Here is a 27,744-nt window from a genome sequence, read left to right as displayed (position 1 = left end):
AAATATTTCTTTTTGTCTAATTTACAAACGTGGAATGCATTTTTTAAGTCTTGAAAAATGATTAACAATGATTTCAAAATTCAGACACCTACAAGAACAGGTTTTGCTGAAGGCTTTTTTTTTTTGAGACAATGACTATTTCTTTCTCAGGATTCTATAGGTTGACTAGGATCAGCTGGGTGGTTCTTCTTTTCCACATAGTATAGGCTGAAGTCATCGCAGTGGTTGCATTAAGTTGGGAATTCATCTGCCTCTGGAATGCTCAAGATGACCTCTCATTCTCCAGAGCCACTCTCTTTGTGGTTTTTCATCATTCACTAGCCTATTGTTCAGGGCTTTCTTAATCACTGGAGACAGTTCAGCTAAAGGGAAGAAAAATCAGACTTCAACAAAATGTAATTTTAGATGAGTGGGAGCATTCGACTTGATTTAGCTTTATATGTTTTTCCTATTTGTGGACCATTTGGTTTCCAGCTAAATTTTCTTTAACCTAAATCTGTAAATTTCACTGAATTATAAAACTTATATAAAATTATAATTTATATAAATTATAAAACTCCATTGCATTATAAGATGTGATATTAGTAGATGCATTTTTTAAAAAAGAATAGGTAAAATTAAACTAAATCACTCATTGACATTTTATTCATGCTGTTTCTCTACCCTTTCACCCCCTCAAATAGTAAGCTAATAAACAAACAAATAAATAAAACTATTTTCCTTTTATTACCTACCAAATAATTTTAGATATTTTGATGCTCCCTGTTGATTTCAGTAAAATATAAAGTCCTAACAATTTATATGGCTAAAGTGGTACATTCATCAGATTTTGACAAAATAGACTGGATTTTTTAAAAAAGATTTCATAAAAAAAGGAAGGAAATGATCTCGACATTGTTGCTCTGTTTATTAATGCATCATGAGACTGCACCTGTTTCACTTTTGTTTAAAAGTTGAGAGCAGCATTACAGCACATAAATCAGGGTGTTGGTGTTGTGGGAGGAGTCTGAAAACAGAGTAAGGAAAGCTTCAGAAACAATTTCCTCAACACAGAAAAGAGCAGAACTCTCTCACCTACGAACCAGGTAGTTTCTGAGAGAGAGCGTGAGGGACATTAACAAAGGCTGGGGCCCAGTATGCCATGTCGGGCATGCTTGCTCCTGTACAGGAGATAAAATAGTCTTAATGTATGAGAACAGCAATCTGATGTCTCAGATCAGTTTGAGAAGCAGCTCTGGCAGCGGGGGATGTAGGTGTGTTCTACTACACTGGATGGAATCAAGCTAAAAATATGTTTAGTGTCTGATAAGAACGCCAGTCTCCTCAAGCTCTCATTTAACGTCGGACTTTCTGTTTTGCTTTCAAAGAAAAACGTTTTACAAGGGCAGCATGAAGCGGACAAAATCTGGAGCAAAGAAGGATTTTATGCTGTTGTCATTTTTCTCAGCATCTTTGTTATTATAGTAACGTGTTTGATGGTAAGTTTGTTTCTTTATATGTTTTATCTTGTACTGAGCCCACCATTTGATATTACTGGATACACTGCCATTAAAAAGAATGTTGGAAAGTCTGGGAATAGAAGCAAGGCTCTGATCCTGCTAGGTTGCAAATATTTCACATCTAACAGCAGAGTGAGAGCTAAAGGAAAACCTATGGAATTATGGATTCTGACCTGCAGAATAAGGCTATAATTGCACTGAGGCTTTTAGTAACTTGATCAACCCTGAGAATGAAGCTTCAGAAACTGATTTACCGAGGTCACTGAAACCCTCAAAGTCGTTTAAATCTCATGGGTGCACTTTGGGCTTACTTTATTTCTTCTTTTATATCATCTTTATGCAACTTGGGAAAAATTTTAAAAGAAATATGTCTTAGAGGTAAATTTACTTCTTAATGAGTAAAATTAAGGTTTTCTTATTTTTAATGGGCCTTGAAAGCACTCTATGAAATTCCAGTCATGAAAAGGAGATGATTATAGGCTACAAGGCTAAACAATCCATAATCAACTAATTCTTAGGTGAAAGAATAATGTAAAAGTATAAAAGCATACACTGCAAATAGCTCTGTAAATGACAAGTTATAGATATGAAGCCTTTAAGAGTATATTTCAAAATTTTAAAAATAGAACTCCAAATAAACTTAAACACACTAAAACAGGCAGTGCTTCTTGGTGTTGAATGAATTAACAGTTACCTTTCTGATATAATGATAAAATATTCTGTTCTTTTGAAAATTCTGTGATGTAACTTAAAATATTTGAAGTTTATAAATGGGTTTTAATATCTTTTTTCCTATGTGCTATATTCTTCTTAATTTTGCACATTTCTAAAAGCATTCCCTCCTTAGTTTTTAAATGCCCCCTGCAAAAGACATCACTCCAATTATGCTTGCGGCAGTCAACAGCGTTGCTGAGTGTCTTAATGGGTTTTGTTTATTTGTGCTCCTTGTCCTGGGAAGGGGTTTATATTAGAAAGATTAAGGCTCAGTTTGGAAAGATAGAGGCTGTGTGGGTCTAAACTTGAAGGATATAAAACAATTAAGGCCTTAAATAGGCTAAAGATTGGCATATTTCCTAGAATCTAAGCTTTAGAAAGTAGCAAGTTTCCAGTCACCCTAGAGTTCCCATCATCATGAATTCAACGGCATCTTCTATAGGTCAGGCAGTCAGAAAGAAGATTTCTAAAAATTGTGACATGATCAACAAAAGAATAATTTAAGATTAAGAATGCAGATTTTTATAGCTAAATAGTGGAGGTTATGGGTAAAAAAATTTAATGAAATTTGGAGGTTTTATGGAAATTTTGACAGACACATCTGGACATTTTTTAGGTAGTATAGGATATGGTTTCTTGTTATGGTTAATTGTGTTTTAAAATATGTGGTTCTTTTTTTCTTTTTGTAATAGAGGAAATCTCAAGTGTTGTCTTCTATCTTATAAGTCACAATTACAGTGTTTTTCTGCTTGGAACATTGGAAGGAAGAGGAAAATAGAAAGGGATACAGAGAGATTCAAGTGGAGATTGTATCATGTCGGACTCTTTGTGACCCCATGGACTGTAGCCTTGATAGATCAGTTGGTAAAGAATCCACCTGCAATGTAGGAGACCCCAGTTCAATTCCTGGGTCAGGAAGAACCCCTGGAGAAGGGATAGGCTACCCACTCCAGTATTCTGGGCTTCCCTTGTGTCTCAGCTGGTAAAGAATCTGCCTGCAATGCAGGAGACCTGGGTTCGATTCCTGGATTGGGAAGATCCCCTGGAGAAGGAAAAGGCTACCCACTCCAGTATTCTGGCCTGGAGAATTCTGTGGACTGTATAGTTCTTGGGGTCACAAAGAGTTGGACACAACTGAATGACTCACTTCACTTCACTTCACTTTGGACTGTCGCCCATCAGGTTCCTCTGTCCATGGGATTTTTAAGGCAAGAATACTGGAGTGGGTTGCCATTTCCTTCTCCAGGATCTTCCCTACCCAGGGATCGAACCTGCATCTCCTGCAGTGGCAGGCAGATTCTTTACCACGGTGCCATCTGGGAAGCCGCCTTATTCCGGAAGTAAATACTTAAGATCCAGAAGAGCAAAGGCAAGGATGAAAGGAAAAAAGTGGGAAAGCAGATTCCTGAGCAGCTCGTGAGCACTAGAGGGCTGAGGGAGTCAGAGCATAGGTTGCTATTAACTTGTTAGATATGCTCCAAATTCTGTATCTCTAGCTCAGGGTGGATCCTCATGTATCCAACATGATTGGATAAATTCCCACCCTACATATTGGTCTCCAGTAGCAATAGAACCTGTAGTCACCACACATTAAACTACCTGGATCCAGGGAACAACTGACCCTTCTTTTCCCCATAGCTGCAAAGCATCCATATAAAATCCAAAAATCTAAGTCTGCTCCAATGTTGCTGGAAGAAACCGAGAATGAAATGTTTCAAAAGTGTGTAGGCAATTGCTCCCTTCAGGGCTGGTAGGTAGATTCATCAATTCATTTAATCCAGAAATTCCTGCAGTGGGTTCACTGTGAGCCTGTTGGACCTTTGGGCAAAGGAAGGAACAAAACAGATAAGATCCCTGTGCTCATGGTGCCTATTCTCCAGAAGAAGACAGAGACAATAATTAAGTTACTGTTTTAAAAAATTAAATAGTGTTCATATTCTATGATTCCTAGTATATGACATTCTGGCAGAGGCAAAACTATAGAGACAGTAAAAAGATCAGTGGTTGTCAGAAGTTGTGGGGGAGAGATGAGTAGCTCAGACTTTTAGGGTAGTGAAACTTTTCTGTGCGATACTTTTACAGTAATGCATACATGACACTATGGATTTGTCAAAACCCATGGAACGTACAGCATCAAGAGTGAGTGAGCCCTAATCTACGTTCTAGACTTCAGTTAATGATAACATAGCAATGTTGAGTTAATTAGTAACAAGTATGCCACACGAATGCAAGATGTTAGTAATAAGGGAAGTTGTTGAGGGAGGTGGGGGAGGGGGCAATATGAGAGCTCTGCTCTCTGCTCAATTTCTAATAAACCTAACACCGCTCCTAAAAAACAAAGTTTGCTTATTTTGTAAAGAATCAAAAGCATTAAGTGCCATGAAGAGCTTATGGTGAGATAATAGTGAGTGAGTGGAGCAGAGCAATCAAAGACAACTGAGGTATCTGAAAAAGTAGGGACAGGGCCTCCCTGGCAAAGGATGTGACAGGTGGAACATGGAATGGAGCAGCTGACGCTGAGGCAGGAGTCCTCTCTGGCTTCCAGGAGAAGGGCAGAAGCTGTTTCAGGCAGAGCTTTGATGTGATCTGATTTGTGAATTTAGAAGATCAGAGTCTCTGCTGGTGGAGAGCGGTTGGGGATAGAACTTGGGGTGAAGTGTTGGAGCAGCTATTGGATTAGCCTGATGAGAAATATGATGGTGGCCCTGAGTTAGGGGGTGGGGGTAGAGATGGAGAGGAGTGAAGGACTGGGATTTATTTGTAGGTGGAATTGAAAAGACTTGCTGTGTACTGATTCTCTGGGAGGAAGAAAGAGAAAAACGAAGGATGACTCCCAGGTTATTTGACTGACAATCCGGATGGTTGTGTTTCCATTTCCTGGGAGAGGAATCCATTCAAGATGGGGAGTAGTGAGACAGAAGAAACACTTTTGATTTGTATCCCAATAGATTTTGAATAAATGAAAGAAAGTAGAATGATATGTTTCAAACAGGATCTTCCATTTGAATGTGAAAGGGTCAATTTAAAAAATAGCAGGGGAATCAGCAGTATAGAAAGGAATTAATATTGATAGAAAAATAACTACTACCTGTTACACAGGAATACAATGAAGTTAAGTTTATCTGATACAACTTAACCACTGACAAGTTCACATGGAGGACTGGTCAAATGTGATTCTCTAAAATAAGCTTATCTTTGTACATGTTCAAGTGTTTTTGATAATGATCTTGATTTAAAGTAAGTTTTTTCCTTGGATCTCTCTGTAATAGTTACACTTTCACTCTTGTGACTTTCAAACAAATATATTCGGGTTTCTGTTTCCCATAATTTTGTTGATTCCATGGCAAAGGAAAAGATATAACTCAGAAATTTCCCTCTGGCATTAATTATATTTATGAAAGATCAAATGCCATTATTTGTGTCCAAGCCTTCCTCATATCATAGAAATGAAAAGCATGTGGTTTTATTATGCAATTATATAGGTAAATTGCTGTCACGGAGGATTACATGCTCTGTAACAATAACATAAGGCTTGGCAAAATTTTTGAAATATGGCATATTGTTTACTTTCCTTAAAATTAAAAAAAAAAAAAGTATGTTGCCAGGCATAAAATTAGACACGCATGACATTTTCAAATGTGTGACTTATTTAGCACCTCTCAAATGTGAATGCAGAGTGGGTGGTGCAGCAAATAGACAAATACAATTTTCCAGGGAAAAACGTGTGGGCAACTTCCAATCCATTCAGTCTGTTTTAGTTGGAGGAATATATTACTAAGAAGAATTAGTTCTTAAACTGGAATAAATAATAGAAAGAATGTGGTTTATCACCTGCATTACATCTCCAGTGCACTTAGAAGTTTATTAACAAGTGCAGAAGTATTTATGGAATTAGGTAGAGCTGTCTACAGACCAGATTGCTACTGGAAAGCAGTTTTGTTTTATTTGTTTTTGGCTGTGCTGGATCTTCCTTGCCGCACAAAGGCTTTCTGTAGTTGCGGCGAGCTAGGGCTGCTCTGCATTTTGGTGCACCGGCTTCTCATTCAATGGCTTCTCTTGTTGCCCAGCACAGGTTCTAGGTGTTCAGGCTTCAGTGGTTGCAGCACATACGCTCAGTAGTTGTGGTGCACAGACTTAGCTGCTCTGCGGCATGTGGGATCTCCCCGGACCAGAGATTGAACCCCCGTCCCCTGTGTCGGCAGGTGGATTCCTGTCCACTGCATCGCCTGGGAAGTCCTGGAAAGCAATTTTAGAAAACACATAAAAAGTAGATGTTTGGGTCAATAAAATCTCTGCCCATAGAAGAGCCATCAATATGTCATTCAAAATGTTTGTCTAGTCATGGTCTTGGTAGTGGACTCTCTATTGGACTACCTAATGTAGCCTGAACATCACAAAGAAAATACATGTCAAAGGTGAACATATACAGCCACACTTTTCTAATATGTTATATGTAATTCCTAGTGGTTCAGGAAATGGGACTAGATTCCGAGCTAGAATGCTTTGGTTACAGAACCATTTTCCAAAGTAGACATATCTCTCAAACTAATTTTCTGGTTTTTTTCTGTATTAATAGAAACCATTCAGCTCAAAATACAACCCTCTCAATAATAACAAAAATAATATAACAACTATAATAACTAGTTTCTTCCAGGCAGTACTAAATGTACTGCCTGGTACTAAACAATATATTTTTAACACACTTCATTGACATACAAAAATCTGTACATGTTTAATGTAAACAATTTGACGAGTTTGGAGATAAGCATACACCCATGAAACCATCACCATAATCTATGTCATAAATATATCTATCAGCTCCAGTAGTTTCTCTTTTCCTCTTTATTATTATTTGTGTTGTGATAAGCACACTTAACACAGTATCTGTCCTCTTAGCAAATTTTAAGTATACAGTTCAATAATTTATTAATTATAGACTTTATGTATAAACACAATGTATTTTAGTTTCCTAATTATACTGACAAGGAAACCAAGATTCAGAGAAGATAAGTGACTTGACCAAGAACAAGCAGTATGTGGGTGTCTGAGAGCAGAGGTGGGAATTCAAATCCAAGTCTATCTGGATTAAAAGTCTGGGTTCTTTCCCATGATTTTATATGTAAAGGGATCACACTGTAGTTTCTTCCAATCCTGTCACTCTGTCTTGTGAACATCTATTTCTGGCCACGAAAGAGTCTAGAAATCAATGACAATGTCTGTGTTAATTAGAGACATTCAACTCAGGCAGACGTAATAAACGTGTACTACCATACCTGCTGTGGACACAGCTCTATTTTACACCTAGTGTCTGGTACTGGACATCATTTTTACACATCTGTCTCTTCTGGAAGCCTGTGAATCCCCAGAAGCGAGGACTGTGTGCTATCTTTGCCCCCACAGTGTTGTTCCTGCAATGTAGTAACAATCGATTCACATTTTATTCAACTAAAAGAAATGAATGAACTGTTTCAGAACTAGCTGTAAACTACTGCAAAAGAGAAGTGCTATGACTGTTAGTTGGTGGCATCCTCTTGAGATCTGAACATATTTTAATCCAAACAGATGTTTTTTGTGTTAGTCACCTATGTGTTTTATTGAAATATATTTGATGTCTAACATTGCATAAGTTTAAGCTGTACAACTGAATAAGAATTTTAAAATGAAAATTATAAGCTGCAAAATAACTTTATAGGATTATTTTAAGCTTCCTCTCATTTGTTTCTCTGGTTTCTCTGGTTCTCTTCCTCCTGTTATTTTTTTTCTCCTGCAATAGTTTTAACTTTTACAGATTCTTTCATTCAATATTCCATTCTCTTTCTTTTTTCAAATGATCAAATGAGCGTGTTGATAATCTCAAGATTTAAACAGCAAGTTCTTAAAGGGAAAGTTATATTGACTTGCCATTCCAACGGCAAGCTTTTAGGTGGAGTTTGGAAACAAAGTCCATTCATATAGAGAAACATACATATAGTATATTCCAGATCTTGATCTGCGCAGAGAAAAATTTCTGACAACACTTTTTCAGAGGCTTTGGGAAAGAGATGGGGAAGAAGATCTGTGGGGATTTAAAAGACACTGTAGTGGAGAATGTTTATAGGAATACGTCAGGAAGCCTGGATTCTAAACTTTATTTCTAACTTGCCATTGAGTCACTCAACCACGGATTTAAATGTGAAGTGACTGACTATACCAGGTGATTTTTAAGGTCCCTTATACCAGTTTCTCGACAGCAGCACTGCTGACATGTTGGCCTGGATAATTCTATCAGGAATGGGGGTTGTCCTGTCCATTGTAGGGTACTTAGCATTCTCTCCAGCCTCTGCCCACTGGAGGCCAGTGTCACCCTGCACACACCCTAGTGCACGCTGTATGTGTGTGCATGCTAAGTCGCTTCAGTTGTGTCTGACTTTTTGCAACCCCCTTGACTGCAGCCCGCCTGGCTCCTCTGCCCATGGGATTCTCCAGGCAAGAATACTGGAGTGGGTTGCCATGCCCTCCTCCAAGGGATCTTTCTGACCCAAGGATCGAACCCGTGTCTCATGTCTCCTGCATTGGCAGGCAGGTTCTTTACCACTAGCACCATCTGGAAAGGCCAGTACCATGACCAAAAGACATTTCCAGATGTGGCCAAATCTCCCAGGAGGGCAAAATTCCTGCTGGGAAGTGTTGGGAAACACTTCTGTAGAGCTTAATTCCATGACAACTGCTCTATAGGCCAAGTACCAACCTCTCCAGTTCTTTTCACATTTTGTCAGACAGACCAGCTCTCTCTGTTGAATATTTAAACAGTGTCTTAGGAGTATTGTATATTCTCCAGGTTCTGCTTCCCCTAATTAAAGATGTAGAAATCAGCTTTTACACATACTGCATAGATATAGATTTAAAAAGTGACCTCTAACCGGAGATGAAGTAAAGATATAATTGTAAAATATGTGGCAAGGTTCACCACCAAGAACATAAGCTCATGAATGGTATAGAAGGACTTTGAACCAGAGCTAATTTTCCACTAACACCTGTCAGTGGAACTAGGGAGAAGGCTGACGTTTTCTTGGCTTTCTCATTTCCATTTTAAAAATATTTATTTATTTGCCTGTGCTGAGTCTGTGTTGCAGCACGTGGGATCTTTAATTGTGGCATATGAGATTTAGTTCCCTGACCAGGGATTGAACCTGGGCCCCCAGCATTGAGAGCTCAGAATCTTAGCCACTGGCCCACCAGGGAGTCCTTCTCATTTCCATTTTTGAAATATGCTTCTCCAAAACTCTAATGTAAACAGACAAGTGAATGTTTTGATTTATGTATTATAAGTGAAGTGAAGTCACTCAGTCATGTCCGACTCTTTGCAGATGGATGGAGGAGCCATGGGATTTTCCAGGCAAGAGTACTGGAGTAGGTTGCCATTTTCTTCTCCAATATGTATTATAGTTGACTGTGAAAAAGCTTAGAATATACAATATATGCATTATTCTTGATTAAATAAATTTTTGTAAATATATGTCTGTTTCTTTTCTCATTCAGGAAAATAACTTACTATTAAAAAATAAAAAGCTGTCTCAACTTAAATTCTAATTTCTTCATCTTTAGTAATTATGTATTTATCTTAATACATACATGTCATCTAATTGATATTGTTCTATTGTGGGTTTTGTTTGTGCAGAATGTTGACAAAGTGCTTTTTGAAGGTTATAGAAACTGAAAAGAAGCAGCAAGTTGAAAAACATCTCCCCATCCTTAGGCATTATCTTCAGTATTTTCTATCCTACAGAAAGTAGTTACATGCCACTTAATATTGGACATCATTTTTCCTTATGCAATAATATTTGTCACAGGAATATTTAGAACCCATTGTTTCAAAAATTCAAGATTTAGCTTTACCGTTCCATAGTCAACTTTTATACCACCAGTATAAAAGTTACCACATTATACAGAAGTGAACTGACATAAAAGGCAAGAAGGACTCTCCTTAATTTCCTGGCAGTTCGATTTATAATATGCATTTCTAGTTATACCTCATCTGTGCATAGTCCTTTTCCTTAAAAGAACTTTCTTTTTTAATATTTCTATTTATTTATTTATTTGGCTGTACAGGGTCTTCATTGCAGGATGCTGGATCTTTGGTTGCAGCTTGTGAACACAGGTGTAGCATATGGGATCTAGTTCCCTGACTAAGGATCGAACCTAGGTCCCTGGCATTGTGAGTGTGGAATCTTAGTGACTGGACTACCAGGGAAGTCCCAAAGAGAACTTTCAGTGTACAAAGATGTACTCCTAGATTTGGTGATGTTCAAACCCATTGCTAGAATCACATGGGCAGCAGATGTGATTTCAGAGTTGATCTTTAAGAATGATGGTGTGGCAAAGAGCATGCACATAAGGGGTGGGAAGTGATCAGTCCTTCGAAGCAGAGGGGCCTTGAGTTTGGCTCTCCCACAACTAACTGCTGACTTCGGAGCAGCCACATTAGTTAGCTAAACTTCAATTTCTTTCATGTATAATTAGGTCAGAAGGACTTCTATTTTATACATATATATATAAAACCTATATATATGTTATTGAACACACTGATAATGTTGCATTTAAGAGCTGAACATTGTGAACATGTAAATTATTTAATATTCACCAAAGCTTTATGGGATGCTATTATAATCCTCATTTTATTAGTGAGTGATGATCCTCAGGTTGGGAGGAGTCAAGAAATGAATGTGCCCACGACACACAGCTGCAAGATACAACAGAGAGAGAAACATCAGGAATAAAGACTTTAAGTAAATCTTCCAAATTAATGTTGTGACTTGGGAGTAAAATGTTTGAGTCCCAATTTCTCAGGTTCTAATATCATAGAGGTCTGCTCTAGATGTGAATCTCTACCATAATTTTGTGCAGTGAGGCTGGGACGGTGGTGACCTTTTCTTCCTTTTGCCCCAAGCACACAGGTGGGTGGGACAGCTGAGGTTCCGGACTCCTTGGAGGAGCCTGTGGCCAGAGAAAGGAGGAGGTCCTTCTTTCCTAACTTCCTAATGTCCTAACCTCCATTCCCTCTGTATCCCTAACTAAAAATATATTCATCCATGTTTTTTTCTTTGCCCTCTTTCAACTTATTTCTTGTTATTACAATCTGAGATGTTGGAACTAAATAAATTTATTTTTCACTCTACATTTAAATAATTCCAGGGCTCCCTTTCATATTACAGTTTCTATTTCTTCAGTTCTTCATTTGGAGTCATCTCTCTCATGACTCTGAATAAAGTTTTTTCAGGAAGGGTAGACAGGTAATATATCTTATGAAATCTTGTGTATTTGAGAAATTGCTCCTGCTGGCTTTATTCACATGAATATCAGTTTATCTAGGTATGGGATTCATATGTCCTCTGTAATATGCATTTTTTCTCAAAGTCATAAAAATTGCTCCATTTTCTTCTCACATTCACTCTTCTTTCAATCGACGTACTTTTTTTTTTTAATTTTAAAACCTGAAACACTGTATTAGTTTTGCCAAACATCAAAACAAATCTGCCACAATCGACATACTTAAAAAAAAAAAACTAAGAATTTTTTTCATTCCATATCCCTTAATTCCATAGAAACAGGATACAGACTATTTTGTCTATTTTGTACTTCACACAAGGCACTGAAAAATAGTTTTGGATGACTTGCTTCTCTCTCTTATTCTGGTTTATCATTTACCATAACTCTTCTCTGAAGTCCACATTCCATCTTTTCTCTTGTTTTCATCTTCATTTGTTTCTCCTTTGCTATAGATTCCATGCAGACTCTCAGCTTTGTCATATCTAACTGACTGTATTTTCTGCATTCTCAGTTCTGTTCTTTATTGCTTAAAAGAAGATTTACACCCTGCTGCTGAGTTTTCAGTTCTTTGAATTCTTTTCTTCTTAATTTTGGTCTAATACCTTCTCATCTTAGATTGTTGTGTTTTTGTTTCATCCTGATTCTTTTTTTTTATAACTGAAGTAGAGGAGTTATCATCAAGAAAGGAGAAAAAACTATTAAGCCATTATACTGTACATCTTAAACTTTAAACGTATACAATGCTATATGTCAATTATATCTCAGTAAAACTGAAAAAAGACTATATTAAAATATATAAAATATAAAATTAATATTTTTAAAAGAAAAGAAAAAAAAAGGGGAAAGGGGCTTATAAAAAGGAAAGCCTGAGGAACAGGAAGGACAAACCTTAATCTCTTCACAATTTGGTCCACTGGCGTGTCCCAGCAAAGTCAGTCCCATTCTTTTAAAAGTTTTAAAATTTTCTGAATTGAGTTAGCCATTCCAGAAAGAACTCTGAGAATGAAGAAACATAACACTTTGGCTTTTTTTCAACACACATTAAAAATTTTAAGGAGCAAGAAGTAAATAAGAAAATTCTGATTGTCCAAATTATTCTTTAACATGGGCCCTAAATTTTAATTTTTTCAAGTATTTACTAGATACTCAAATTAATATGTGACTAATGCAGATTTTTACTTACATTAAGAACTTGTGGCTTCTAGCATTGCTATGCTTTAATTAATACTTTATGAGACTTTCTTCTTACACATTGTAGTGGTTGCAGATCTCTATTTCTATAAATGTCATAAGTCTCTATATCATGGCTATTCTTTCTATAAGTTTTCCATGTCAGTCATTTTAAATTAGCGTTTACATGTGATCAAACTGACATCTGATACTTTTATAAAATTGGCCATATTTGTTTTTGAGTTCTATTTGAAAAGCAGACTCATGTACATATATGTTTAATGTTTGTACTCCTTGTGAGTGCCTGTTTGCTCAGTCACTTCAGTCGTGTCTAACACTTTGCAACCCTGTGGACTGTAGTCCACCAGGTTCCACTGTCCATAGGATTCTCCAGGGAAGAATACTGGCACGGGCTGCCATTTCTTCCTCCAGGGGATCTTTCTGACCCAGGGATTGAACTCAAGTCTTCTGCATTGCAGGTGGATTTTTAAACACTGAGCCACCAGAGAAGCCCTTTGCACTCCATAACTGGAAACAAACTGTATCTTTTTGAAGAAAATCCTCAATAGTATAAAACTGAGAAATCATCCTAGGAAGCTTTGCTCGCTTACTTTGGTTTGTCTTCTAAGTTGGGATGGAGATCATATTCTGTCGTTGAACATGAAAAACTGACGGAAATTCTTTGTATCTCCTTCCATAGATTCTTTACAGATTAAAAGAAAAATTTCAGCTTTCCCTGAGACAAGATAAAGAGAAAAATCAGGAGATCCACCTATCACCCATTGTGTTACAACCTGCGCATTCTGAGGACAAGACAGCCAACAGCATGGTCCAGCCTGAACAGGCTCCAAAGGTACTGAGTGTGGTTGTGGACCCTCAAGGCCGATACACTCCTGAGATCAAAGCTACCACCTCTGTCTGCCCTTCTCCTTTCAAAATGAAGCCCATAGGACTTCAGGAGAGGTAAGAACTTTTTCTAGATTCCCCTGACAGGTTGCTTTTTTTTTTTTAAAGTGTATTCCTAACTGAGAAGGATAGAACTAGACATGATTGGCATACTGGGTAGAATTGTTCACCACCAAATGAACACTAGGAGGAAGTGGTTTTTCTTGTCCCCTAAAAGAGTCTAGCTGTGTTATCAATAATCTTTTAGTCACATCTGATTTTGATAAGACTTGGGTCTGGTGTAGACCCAAGTTGAGTCTTCTTCAACTACGGGACAGCTTCTATAATCATTTATTGAGTGCTTTTGAAGGCTACTGTTCACACATAACAGTATCATGTTTAATTGTCATTAAAACTCTAGTAGATAGAAAGTATGGGAATAAGAATATTTATTAGACATAGTAGCGTATTTCCCACCAAAGACCACATTCTTGTAAGAAGGTAGAAAGAGTCTATACCACAAGTTAATTTTTATAAAGTTTTGCCTCTGCTTCCCTTGAGCCAAACAGTAAATATCTCAAGCTTCATGATGTTATTTTTGATGTTTACCTGCTTTTGTGATATACTTGTACTGGTACGTTCCCATTTAAAGCAAATTTAAGTAGGAAAACTAAAATATGCAAAATATTTAAATGAGGGGCTAATTCTTTGCTTCCTCAAAATATTAAGTAAAGCTTTCCTGTGGTATGTCTTAAAATAAGAAGCTTTGCACTTACATTTGAAATATTATATCCAACACTGCACATCAGGGTAGTGGGGAACTGAGAGAGTCTTAAGGTTCTTTCTCCCAGGTTCGTCCTCCGCTTGTTTCCCTGGGTCTCCATTTTCTATCACTGTCCTTGTTGTTGCCTTAGGTTTTTAGATCATGTATGTAAATTTTGATTGTATTTTTTTATCACATGCGCACACATACACCCCACATTTCAGAAAATATATTTTGGGGCTTTAAGAATTGCAAAAGACCAAGTGGGTAATGCAAATTTCTTTGAAAGTATTATCAAAGAACCATAAATGAAGTGAAAAGAAAGGAGTTAGTTGCAGTGATCTCCAACGTTCTATAAGAGTACTTTGACTCCATCATGGAAGGGAAATGGAGAACAATCAAGTCATTCTTCCTACCTCCTCCCCCAGAAGCCTTGGTTTCCTTGTGAATCTACTTGGGTCTACATGGGCCATTCTCTTACTTAGATGCCACCAAATTGCTGCCTGGGCTGCAATCTTAAAGGGCAGACAAGATGAACTTTCTCCCTAAGGCCAACCGGAAGAATGACTCCAGACCCAGCTCGGCCATTTCTGGATTGAGTGATTTCTATCTGTCTGGGTCTTGCTTTCTTCTTCTGCAATATGAAGGAGCTAAACTTGACTTCTTCATTTCCTTCAGGCTCTTTTATGTTGTTGCCTAAATTAGTTTCATGCCTTTATGTTTGCTTCAAAGAGAAACCTTGAAGAAGGTTTCTGAGCAGCAGTGGTGTAGAAAGGACAGGGTGGCAGAAAAGATCTGGTCAGATGAAAGTGATAAGGGGGTCACAAAGATGATTTAAAGTTGATAATAAAACTGACTGAAAATCAGACTAATTTTTATTAGCATCAGGCACCACCAGTTCTGAGCAAGGTCAGCAGTTCAGTCCTCTGGGGAGAATCTATTTCCAGCATCCTGCCCTTTGTAGGCTACTTCTGGGCATGTTTGAATTTCAAGGGGCAGAAAGTTAAGTATCCATTAATTCATTTAAATGAAGTGAATGTTTAAGAAAGGATTGCACAGTGAAGGTGTTTTACTCCTCTTTGTGGTCTACGTGGGGGACTCTGGAGAGTAAATGTGTGATCAGTGTTAAGTGGATTCCCTGCCTCCTGGTCTACAGACTTCCCTGTATCCCCACTCATTGCCTTCCACTTCCTGCCTTGAGCAGGAAAAAACTCTTCTCTCCACAAGGGCTCCAGCTCCTCCCTCCCCACCCTGATAACTTACTCTATCAAATTTCTTCGTCTATGTTCAACAGAAACCTTTTTGCTGATGCAATACCCTCAGCATGAAAATGGTTCTCTTTTGTATCAAAGAAACTCCCTTCATCCGGTCCCTCCTCTGATTTTTATCTTTTCTTCCTTTTTCAGATGTGTCTTAAATAAGCAGTTTATTTGGTGCCTCTATGATCTTCTTTAAGCCTCCATCCTCACTGTTTTTCTCACATCTTCTTGCCAAGTATGTCAGTGGTCTAACCACCAAAGTCAGAGCACATGTTTTGTTTCTTTTTACATCCAACTTTAACACCCACTTCCTGTTTAAAACTCTCTCTTCCTTTGGCTTCCAAGACATTAGTTTTCCAGTTCTTGAGTGGCTACTTTTAGGCACTGATAAACTTTCTCCCCATAACTTCAGAGTTTCATCAGAGAGGTAGATTGAGCTGAAGATACTTCTTTAGGAATCAACCATGTAAAAGGTAGTAAGAGAAGAAGAGGAAAATGGTCTTGGATTACCTGTGTGTGGTTGAACTACCCAGAAAAGAGACAAGTGGTCCTGGGGTGAGGAGTGGAGGTAAGGAATAGGCAAGGAATATGGAGAAGGCAATTCAAGCATCACTTTCTCTTGAAAGTCATTACCTCCTTCTGCTTCTTCCTCTCACCCACCTTCCAACCCAGATTCAGTTCTTTCTCCCCCATGCCCCTCTATCCTAGTCCCATAATCTTGTATGCATACAGTATTTATAAACTTCTTAGGTAAAATTTTTAATAATCTGTCTTACCCCATAAACTCTAAGCTTCTTTAGGGCACATATATGCTTTATTTGTCTCTTCCATATAAAACATAATTCCTAAAAAGCAAGAGCTCCTGTAAATAAATGATGTAATGCATGTATGAATGTTATATTGAATAAGCCTCAGGTTAACAGCCAGTTCTTGTAGGGAAACACCTTATTTATTCCATTATCCCTATTCTCATCCTGTGTTTCTACCATAATTCCCTTGCCAAGATGTCATAGTAATGAGGGTTTTAAGAGTGGTAAAAGATGAGAGAGATACAGTGTTCCATATAGAAGAAACTTTCCTGAGAATTTTAAGCCTTAAAACATAATTTATGTTTATATGTTCTAATGGTGCCTTTAAAATAGCCTTGTGTTTTATAGCCTTCCATCTCCTGATCCCAGAGTGAAATAATAATCCTCTGTTTATTGCATGAAAGTCTGGCTTCATTAGAATCACCATGAGATCATAAAAGCTGCATTATGAGTCATTTGTCCCCCAAAAATCTTTTGGGTCATACCATATAAATCTCTCATCCCTTAGGGGGAGAATCTATCCCTCTGACATAATTGATAATAGAATATAATTTTAAATTAAAAATAAATAAAGGAAAATATAGAGACTAACTGAATATGCTTGACTCAGTACAAAGGGTATACCCTGAAAATTATGCAGATTAAAGAATTATAAGGGGACAGAGCAGTCCCCTTGTTTTCCTCTATTTCCAACTAGTCACCAGGTCATATGGATCCTTACTACTTGGATTTCCTCATTTTCAATTCCTCTCTTTGTAGCCATTACCCTGGAACTAGCTTTCATTACTTTATATTTGCATTATTATGTCCTATGATTATAAAAATGGCATTAGGACTAATGGGATTATATATTTCACGTATATGACTTTATTTCATCATTTCTGTCTGATCTAATTCTCTTTCCTCCCTCAGTTCATACTATACACTCTTCAGATTTATCTTGCTATAACAATACTTACATTATGTTACATTGCTGTGAATGAATCCTCAAAAGCTCCTCTTTGCCTGCAGGATAAGGCACAGACCACCTTGATGAGCCTTAGAGGTCCTGTACTATCTGGCTCTGAATGTTCTATTCACCACAATGCCCCCAAGTAAACCCTGCAGTCTGTTCTCAGTGAGCCGTGTCCCTGTCTATGTGTGCGGCTTTGTTCACCTGGTTCCTCCTCATCCTCCTTACCGCTATCTCTAGTCTCCATGTCCCAACACGAAACTTACCTTCTACCTTTGGCCATGACCCCTACTGAAGCCCACAGTGTTTTTTAACACCTCTGAATTCTCACATGTACCACACTTCTAGCAGCGATTTTAATTAAAGAATTATTCAGAAAAGGACTGAAATGGGGTTTTGATACATTGTCCTGTCCCCTCACCAGCTTATGAGAGTCTTAACGACAGGTACAGGCTCAAGATATTTCTGTGTGTTTCATATTCCTGTGTGTTCCGTGGTTCCTGTAAGCACAATATATTGTAAACACTTGAAAACTATTATGGAGTTAATTAAGTAATGCTCCTTTACATGTGAGGATCTCAAATATTTATTTTTAAAATTCCATAAAAACAGATAGTCTAATGATAAACTATGAGCTGGGTCTCTGTGCTAATACTACTTGACATTTACTAAAAAAGTGACTCAAAAGGTTAAGTCCTTTTGGTACAGTTTTCCCAATCTACAAAGTAGGTATGATAGTATCTGTTCGACCTTTTTTCAAAGGATACCATAAAATTAACAATCAATATAGGGACCTTCCCTGGGGGTCCAGCAGTTATACTGCTTCCACTGCAGGGGGCATGGGTTCAATACCTGATTGGGGAACCAAGATCCCATGTGCAGTGTACTGCAGACAATTTATTTTTTTAATTTTTAAAAATTGTTTGAATCAAATTTAAAAAACCCAATCCATACAAAATGATATTATTCTTTTAAGAAGGAAAATTAAATCTAGTACTGTTTTCATTTTTCATTCTCCGATCTCATTCCATAAGCCTGTACTAAGTCAGTTTTATTTTTGAACTTAAGAATGTTGGAACTTCTTTTAAATTGATTTGATACAGTTGAACCTGCTATCCGACATCATACATATTTTTAACTGTTGCTTGACTTACAGGTTTTCTCATCCTGTTTATACATTTGGACATTTAATACTATTTAATAATTATTAATATCAAATTAAATCAATTTTCATCTAACAAAGAAATCCATTTCCCACGTGAGTCCATGAATTTGAGAGCTGCATTCAGGTGCTTGCCCCACACCTTCTACATGTGTAACTTGCTTGTTCACCAGTGATGAGAACAGCACGTGCTGTGCAAAACTCTTGCGACAGTTAAGCCAGACAACCAGTGCCACAGGCTGGGACAGCAGGAGGCCACGGTTAGCCCCTTTCCTTCTTCCTTTGTCCCACTCCTGTCCTCCTCAAATTCTTCTCTTGTCCCTCTCAAGGAAACTGTATTTTATAGCTGGTTTTTGCCAGCTTCCAAATGCCCAGTAAACAAGAGATCACACTCAGACCTTAGAATGGTACACTTTCTTCTGCACGAAGACAGAGAACTTGTAAATAGAAGTTTCTGCAGATTTCCCCTTTAGGCTATTGTGTGACTAATGGAGCCAATTTTATAGGAAGGAAATCAACAGGTAGATCCACATTATTTCCTCATTTTTCTCATCTGATTTTCTATTAGAAATAAAAAGCAAGCAAAGACAATTAGAAAACTGTCCAGAAAGGAAGGATGGACTCATTATAATAAGGCAGTCTCACTCCTGACTTAAATTTGCCTCAGAAATGAGTGAATGGGCCAGTAGGTGTATGGCATTAGTGGAGGTTTTCTTCCTATCGTAATCAGAGTCTCCCCAGACCTCCCAAGGTCGCTGATACCTAATGACATTCATTCTCTATCTTTTCTTACACTGTACCACAGCATGGTTTGTTCTGGTGTCCATAAATATTGTGCAAATTATGAAAAAGCACCCGGGTATGTGAGTTTAAAGGTTTTGTTAGGGGTTGCAACCTGGCTGAGCCTGGGAGATTTCTTTCAGAGCTAGAAAGATGTCTGCAGTGGAGGAAGCAATGGAAACACAGGCATCAACAAGAGAATGCTGAGTATTCTACACCTAAACTCAAAGCCTTTGTTTACTGTCATTTCCTTGAGGCAAGGGAAATGTCTTGACTTCCATTCCCCTGCCCTCCCTTACAGAGAGACATTTCAGTGCTCAAAAATTTTAACTTAGGAGTGCTGTGCAGTGTTTAGTTGCTCAGCCGACTCTTTGTGACCAGTCCATAAGGACTGTAACCTGCCAGTTTCCTCTGTCCATGGGGATTCTCCAGGCCAAGAATATTGGAGTGGATTGACATGCCCTCCTTCAGGGCGTCTTCCCAACCCAGGGATTGAACCCAGGTCTCCAGCATTGCAGGCAGATTCTTTACCAAGAATCTGCCTGAGCCACAAGGGAAGCCCAAGAATACTAGAGTGGGTAGCCTGTCCCTTTCTCCAGCAGATCTTCCCGACCCAGGAGTCAAACCTGGGTCTTCTGCATTGCCAGAGGATTTTTTTTTACCAGCTGAGCTACCAGGGAAGCCCTTAACTTAGGAGACACATACTTAATTGTTCCTCAACTGATCTCCCTTTGGAGATATAAAGTAAAGGAAAAAGTGTAGAATGTATACAACTGAGCATCAGGGTACAAAGCATAAAAAATACTCTAGAAATTAATATCTGTATTCACCAAATGGACCCATGGGTGAAAGAGGGATTGAACTCCCTCATTTTCTGTTTAGTGAAACTAAGACCCAGAATCTCCTTTCTTAGTTGTTTCTTAGGTGTTAGATGAGGTTCCTTCCCAGGTAGCGCTAGTGGTAAAGAACCCGCTTACCCAGTGCAGGAGACATAAGGGACGCGAGTTCAATCCCTTGGTTGGGAAGATCCCCCGGAGGAGGGCACAGCAACTCACTCCAGTATTCTGGCCTGGAGACTCCCCATGGATGGAGGATCCTAGAAGGCTTTATGGTCCATAGGGTCGTAAAGAGTCAGACATGATTGAAGTGACTTAGCTGTGCCCTAAAAGCAGCCTGAGACAAGGATTCTTGTCCCAAGTGATTTAGAGAAAGCTTCTGGGAGAAGCCTAAAGGTAAGTAGGGGAAGCAAAGAGATGATTTCCATTGACGTCTGGCCTCAGCCTGATCACACAGGGAAAGCTGGAACATGAGACGTTCCACCTTGAGGGCATCTGTACCCCCATGTCAGTCAGCCATTGACTTCAGGCCACCTGAGGATGGTGGAGACATTACGCCCCAGGTCCTGCTGGACTAAGCCACTCCCATCAGCCGGGGGTGATTCTCCAGAGCAGTGGCAGCTGTGTGCCATCCTCGGTCAATACTCCCAGCAGCTGGGGAGGAGAAGGTGCAGGCACCAGTCTAGTAAAGGTGATCTGGGTGGGGAACCAAGAGCGTTACTCCACTCACCAAAGGTGATGACACCAGTTATAACAGAGCCAAGTTTATATTCCAGATTTCCTTGATCTTTCCAGGCTGTTGTGCACATACCATAAAGCCTCCTTCAAATAAACACTATTTGTTCTAGTGGAATTTAGAACCCGGCACCATGGAACACTATCAGCCACGGTTCATTGGCTCAGCCTGACAATATGAGGATAATAATATAATAAACAACGCTTTAGAGATCAATCCTACTGAACTCCAAGTAACGTCAATGAAATTAACTCAGTAAGATGTAGTGACCCTTTATATGCACTTTCTCATTTAATCCTCACAAGGGACTTATTATCCCCTCCTTACAATCAGGAAACAGAGTTTACATTATTGCCAAAATAGCGGAATAGTAAATTTCTGGGGATGAGAAAATAACAAACAGAATTCGAACCCATGCAGTCTGGCTCCAGAGAATGTTCTTCCAACTGGTACTATATTGTGGGGGTGGGGCGGAGAAGTTTGGGGGTGTGGCACATTCCTATCTTTTATGGAAAATAAGTGAAAAATATATTATCAATCAGTATGTTTATGGAGTGTCATGCTGTTATTCCTCTTAACAAATTTCATGCTTGGCTTTTGGAATGCTTTTTGGTTTCTAAATCAAGTAGAATTCAGCTTTATTGTGTATGCATATATATATGTATTTATTGGCTGTGCCTTGGCAGTTTAAACATGGGACCTAATCACTGGACCACCAGGGAATTCCTCTAGATACCGGTTTAATGAGATTAAGTTTCAAAATATTCAAGGCAGATAACGATCTCATGGCCCGTCTAGAAACTCACTCTCAGCCGCAGGTTTTTCTCACATCTGGTTGCTCCCACTCCAGAAGCCTGGTGGTAATCCAACATGAAGGACCAAGATGGTAGCAAACACAAATATAGTAAAGAAGGCAGTCTGAAAGGGAGACATGAGGCAGCAGCTCAGAAAACTCAAGTCAAAACTGCTCTCAAGGGTTGTGGCAGGGAGTTCTCTGTTGTTCAAACAGCCTGAATAATAACTAAGTCCATGTCACCAGCCACTGTGCCTGCATGAGAAGAGAAGTTGAATAACGAAAGGTAGCATATTGACCACTCACCTACCACATGCTGCCTACCACCAGGCTAATGTATTGATTTTATCGCCTCCACTCTTCACAGCATCCCATGAGGCAGATACTATTTTTATTCCTTCTTGCAGGTAAGCTAACAGAGAGAGATTGAATATCATGCACAGTGTCACAAAGAAATAAAGATGGAGTGGAAGGGTTAAATCTGAACAGTCTGGCTCCAAAATCTGCACATATCCACTCTGTTCTACATCCTCCTAGATGATGCAGATGATAACATTTTAAACTTCTCTTATTTTATAATCATATCTTTATAAAATGTTTTTATGAGGATGTCCATGTGTGGGGAGGCTTTGGAAACATGCTGCAGCCCTTCATTAATGGGGAACATCAAGCAGGTTTTTTCTTTATTTGTAGGACAGGCACAATCACATTTTTCTAATGGGGGAATGAGGTTCTGAAGGGTTAGAAAAAACCTTTATATGGTTCTTTATTATTAAAAAAAAAAACAACACTGAAATTGAAAGGATGGAGGCGAAAGTTTTTAAATCTGCCTTAAATTTTTTATGGCAAATGAGGCAAGTTAATAGATGTAAAGGAAAGAAATGACAGTGGCTACAACCCAGGAAGAGTAGAACAGAAATCAAGATATATTTTTAAGGAATTAAGTGTAGCAGTGTTCTGCCTAAAAAGGTAAAAATGGGCCATCACTTACTGCAAGCACAGACCTAGCTTCTCTCCAAGCAGACTGAAAGGTTTGAGCCTGTGTGAATAAGTCCCAAGAGTGCAGACGTGGCAGTAGGTCTACTGACAATCACTATAATAGCTCCTTTCCCCCTCCACCTTCCTTTCTTCCCCACTCATGGCCCTTGGCAGAGTAACAGAGTAAGTCCCATTGGGTCCTCTTACTGCCATTTCTTCCACCAGACCACCCTTCCCACAGGCTGCCTTATCCTGAGATTCAAGTAAAAAGGGCGTCTCAGAACACCATCCCACCCCATTCTTCAATGTCTATGAACTTGAAACCTGATCCTGACACTGGCTTCCAGCTTTACAGGTGATCTCTGTGTCCACTCACACTATGGGATACAAATTCCAGTAGGCTTCTGGGAAGTCTTAAGGCCATTCTGTAGGATCTGACCTATTTTTTAGAGAGAATTATGTGCTTCCCCCAAACAGCATGATGATAGCATTTCAACAGAGTTCTTGTCCTGGCCTTCAAGAAGAGGTTGTGTGGTATAATTGTTTGAGGTTCATATTGACCAATTCCTCTTTCCATGATTAAATTAGAATTTCACTGTGGAGAGTTCTAAATGCACTGCTTTTTAAAAAAAATTTATTTTATATTGGAGTGTAGTTGATTAACAATGTTGGCTAGTTTCAGGTGTACAGCAAAGTAATTCAGTTATACATATACATGTATCTATTCTTTTTAACCCTCTTTAGGGTTTCCTTTATGATTCAATTGGTAAAGAATCTGCCTGCAATGCAGGAGACATGGGTCCCATCTTTGAGTCAGGAAGATCCCCTGGAGAAGGAAATGGCAGCCCATTCCAGTATTCTTTCCTGGCGTTTTCCATGGACAGAGTAGCCTGGCAGGCTGCAGTCCATGGAGTCGCAAGAGTCAGACATGACTGAGTGACTAAACCACCAACACTACTTTTCAAATTGCTTTCCATTTAGGTAATTACAGAATATTGAGCACAGATCCATGTCCTATACAGTAGGTCTTTGCTGCTTCTCTATTTATGTATAGAGAACTCTCAATCTATCCCTTTCCCCTACCTTTCTCCCTTAGTAACTGTAAGTTTGTTCTCTAAGCCTGTGAGTCTGCTTCTGATTTGCCTGATAAGACAAATAAGCTCATTTGTCTTATTTTTTTAGATTCCCCATACAAGAGATAACATGATATTTGTCTTTCTTTAAAGTCAGATTTCTAGTCTTTGCTAGCAGACCATGTTACAGATCTTGGTGTACAGGTTGACAGAATTAGGTAAAATAGCCCTTTTTGGAGAAGTGTTTTAATCAGGGCAGGCACAGACAATTCCCAGAGTATTTGGCTTCCTATTTTGAGAGAGTCCAGCTCTGAATCTCAGTTACTGTGTCAGGAGATTTTAGCTTATAGGCAAAGTCATTAGCTTTTGGAGTTATTTGAAATGTGTCATAAAGCTACAGCTCGGGGTCCTACTCTCTGCATTTAAAGGACTGTATGAATATTTGTTTTCCTGTAAGGTGATGTTCTCCTCTGTTCTTATCAGATTTTCCAGCTCTTGATACATGACCTCTTTTAGAAACACACTGAAAAATCACAGATCACTCACAGGAGATGACTTTAGCAAAATTATTTTTCCAACCGATGGATTGGTTTGGTTTTTCCCCTGTAAGTATATTACAGACATAAAAGTGTCATTTCCATTTAGCAATTCATCATGATTTGTTGTTCAATTGCTCGGTCATATCCAACTATTTGCCACCCCATGGACTGCAGCACACCAGGCTTCCCTGTCCTGTACCATCTCCCAAAATTTGGTCAAACTAATGTCCATTGAGTTACTGATGCCATCCAAACCACTTCATCCTCTGTCATCCCCTTCTCCTCCTGCCTTCAATCTTTCCCAGCATCAGGGTCTTTTCCAATGAGTTGGCTCTTTGCGTCAGGTGGCCAAGGTATTGAGGCTTCAGCTTCAGCATCAGTCCTTTCAATGAACATTCAGGGTTGATTTATTTAGGATTGATTGGTTTGATCTCCTTGTAATCCAAGGGACTCTCAAGAGTCTTCTCCAGCGTCGTAGTTCAAAAGCATCAGTTCTTTGATGCTCAGCCTTCTTTATGGTCCAGCTCTCACATCCATACATGATTACTGGATTATCTGGGTATAATTGAAACAGGGTGGCAAGGCTCTGTTTTCTGATAGGTTCTGAAGTCCGCCCAGTCCATTTGATTGTATTGATAGTACTATGGGGAAATAGTGCCCTCCAGTGGATAACTGCATGTTGAAGCAATTATTAGTCTCATCTAGTCGCTAAGAGTTGGGCACGACTGAGCGACTTCACTTTCACTTTTCACTTTCATGCATTGGAGAAGGAAATGGCAACCCACTACAATGTTCTTGCCTGGAGAATCCCAGGGACAGAGGAGCCTAGTGGGCTGCTGTCTATGGGGTCGCACAGAGTCGGACACGACTGAAGCGACTTAGCAGCAGCAGCGGCAGGGAAAGGAAGCTGGCTCTTGTTTTTGTTAAAAAAAAAAAAAAAAAATCTATAATGACTTCAATGTCCTCTCTGTCAAATGAAGCCTAATCTTTTTTGGCAGATACTTTAGAAAAAGGTCTCTGTAACTTGAGAGCAAATTGGTGTGAACGTTCTCAAATATGATATGCTTTCTAAAAATGCTTAGCTTCTAATCATTTTCATTTCTCATTAAATCCACAAGTAATTTTAAAGACAATGTGTCAGATGGAATTATTATTGCCTACCATGTCTTATAATATATGAATTCTTATATTTAGGAGCCATTTCCCTCCCCTAAATCAGAGGTTTGAATATAAGCCTCAGTATTTCTTCCCTTTTCCAGCCTTTTCACCCTGCCTGCCTCACTCCTCATTCCCCCCCCACCCCCTTTTTCCTCTGGATTCTGATTTCCCTACTTGGTGGTGTCGATAGCACAATGCCTGATACATACTACACGCTCCTTAAATATTTGTTAAGTCTCAATATGGAAAGGGCTTTCCTGGTGGCTCAGATGGTAAAGAACCCACCTGCCAATACAGGAGACGCAAGAGACTTAGGTTCAGCCCTTGGGTTGGGAAGATCTCCTGGAGAAGGGACTGACTACCTACTCCAGTATACGTGCCTGGAAAATTCCATGGACAGAGGAGCCTGGCAGACTACAGTCCACAGGGTCGCAAAGAGTCGGACAAAACAGAGCATGCATGCACAATGTGGAAAAAGAAATAAGTTCTTAAAATTAGGTTTATTCTATGGAAAGAAATACTTAAAACAAAAAAATAACAGATGATCCCCATCATTGTTCCATTGCCTCCAGACAGAAGTCCTCTGTGATTTCTGGCCTCATGAACCACCACGAGGGGATGAGAGACTCCCCTTGTCTGTCCTGGATCTCACACTGCATCACGGGGCATGAACAGACACTTATAAAAACCCTCATTCTCCTGCTCTGAGTATGGTTTCAGGACTCATTAGTTTCACTCTTGTTACGTTTTATTTGCTGTTGAATTTTGGTCCCTGAGTTAGCATCTTGTTACTAAATATTCAAAATAATATTCTTCTCCTGATAGAATCTTTAGTCTACCCACAGATTCTAAAAGACAAATTGGAACTTTAAACCCACTTGAAGCAATAACGTGAGTAGAAATGATTAAGTGCTAAAGGACCTATGAGAGTGAATACATTAAAAGTACAGCAAAGACCTACTATATAGCCTGAAGGAATAGACCTCAAACCTGTATCCTTGGCCACATTAGTCTCTGACAGACACTCAACACTGCATCCTTTTTCCAGTCTGTCTTTTTTTCAATCATTCTCTTTCTCATTCCTCAGGGGCACCTTTTATAGATCTGTACTGTCCTCCTTCCCCACTCCAGTACTCTTGCCTGGAAAATCCTATGGGCAGAGGAGCCTGGTAGGCTGCAGTCCATGGGGTTGCAAAGAGTCGGACACAACTGAGCAACTTCACTTTCACTTTCATGCATTGGAGAAGGAAATGGCAACCCACTCCAGCGTTCTTGCCTGGAGAATCCCAGGGACGGGGGAACCTGGTGGGCTGCCGTCTATGGGGTCGCACAAAGTCGGACATGACTGAAGCGACGCAGCAGCAGCAGCAACTGTCCTCCTTAAATTCCCTTCCTTCTTCCCCCACTCTATCCATAGAAAAAAATAGAGACCTCCGGGAACAAAATATCTTTAAGCTTACCACACACACACACAGAGACACACATCGAATCTCCTAAGAGCTCATTCATCTGTTTCCTTACTTCCTAGTTTCACATACATAGTAGGGGCTCTTTAAATATTGGTTACATGATCCAATGTTAGCATTATTCATGTTTCAGCTGTGAAATGTCCCTTTAGTTCTAGAAAGCCCCAGCACAGAGGAAGCTTCTCACTCGCCATTTCATTCTTGGGTGCTTACTTTCTCCAACCACTTATGGTGACCAATGAGCTTTTTCAATTTTTTTTTTAGGCCTATCTGCTCCTGTTTAATGAAGAGTCTTATAAAATTAAAGAGATTCTATCCCAAACTTGTTATTGTAGCACAAATATGCATCAAAACACTTGAACAAGAAACATCATGCAGTTGAATGAGTCTACATTTGTGAAGTAATGGGTTACAAATCTGAGGGCTCAGATCACGAGATTGAAAGTTTTTCCAGGAAAGGCAAGATTTCTTCATCTTTGAATATTCTGTAGAGCTTGGATGGGTGACTATCCTTATCCTTGTCTTTACTTTCTTATTGCACATTTTAAAATGCCAACCTTCTTTTTTAAAAGTAATCATAGGCATTTTGCAGAAGAAGGTGACTCTTATGATCTCAACCATGGTGATAATGGCTTGATTTGCCATCAGCGTTTTGTAGAAGACAGTTTATTTCTTGAACTAGCCTTTAAAGTGTATTATCTTTAAAAATGTTTTATTGCCCACTCCATCCTCATAATTCATGGAGGGTTAAATATATCATGGGCAGAAACTAATTGGAAAAAGCTCTTATTTTAGCCAAAATTTGTACAAGAGAAGGACTTAGGTAACTGGAGCAGTTTAGAATAGAGTAAATTTCCTTCCAGTTG

General features: G+C 39.0%; 1 protein-coding gene across 1 annotated transcript in view; it reads left to right on the top strand.

Moving 5' to 3' along the window:
- Nucleotides 1-27,744, top strand: part of PTPRR (protein tyrosine phosphatase receptor type R) — a 277,193-nt gene that overhangs the window by 163,170 nt on the left and 86,279 nt on the right. The window contains exons 5-6 of the mRNA XM_055580529.1: nucleotides 1,368-1,478; nucleotides 13,390-13,652. Of these exons, the coding sequence (XP_055436504.1) occupies nucleotides 1,368-1,478; nucleotides 13,390-13,652 (374 nt within the window). The remainder of the gene's footprint in view (nucleotides 1-1,367; nucleotides 1,479-13,389; nucleotides 13,653-27,744) is intronic.

This window comes from Bubalus kerabau, chromosome 1 (assembly GCF_029407905.1).
Source record: "Bubalus kerabau isolate K-KA32 ecotype Philippines breed swamp buffalo chromosome 1, PCC_UOA_SB_1v2, whole genome shotgun sequence".
NCBI classification, from domain to species: domain Eukaryota; kingdom Metazoa; phylum Chordata; class Mammalia; order Artiodactyla; family Bovidae; genus Bubalus; species Bubalus kerabau.
This window is presented reverse-complemented; position numbering and strand designations above follow the sequence as displayed.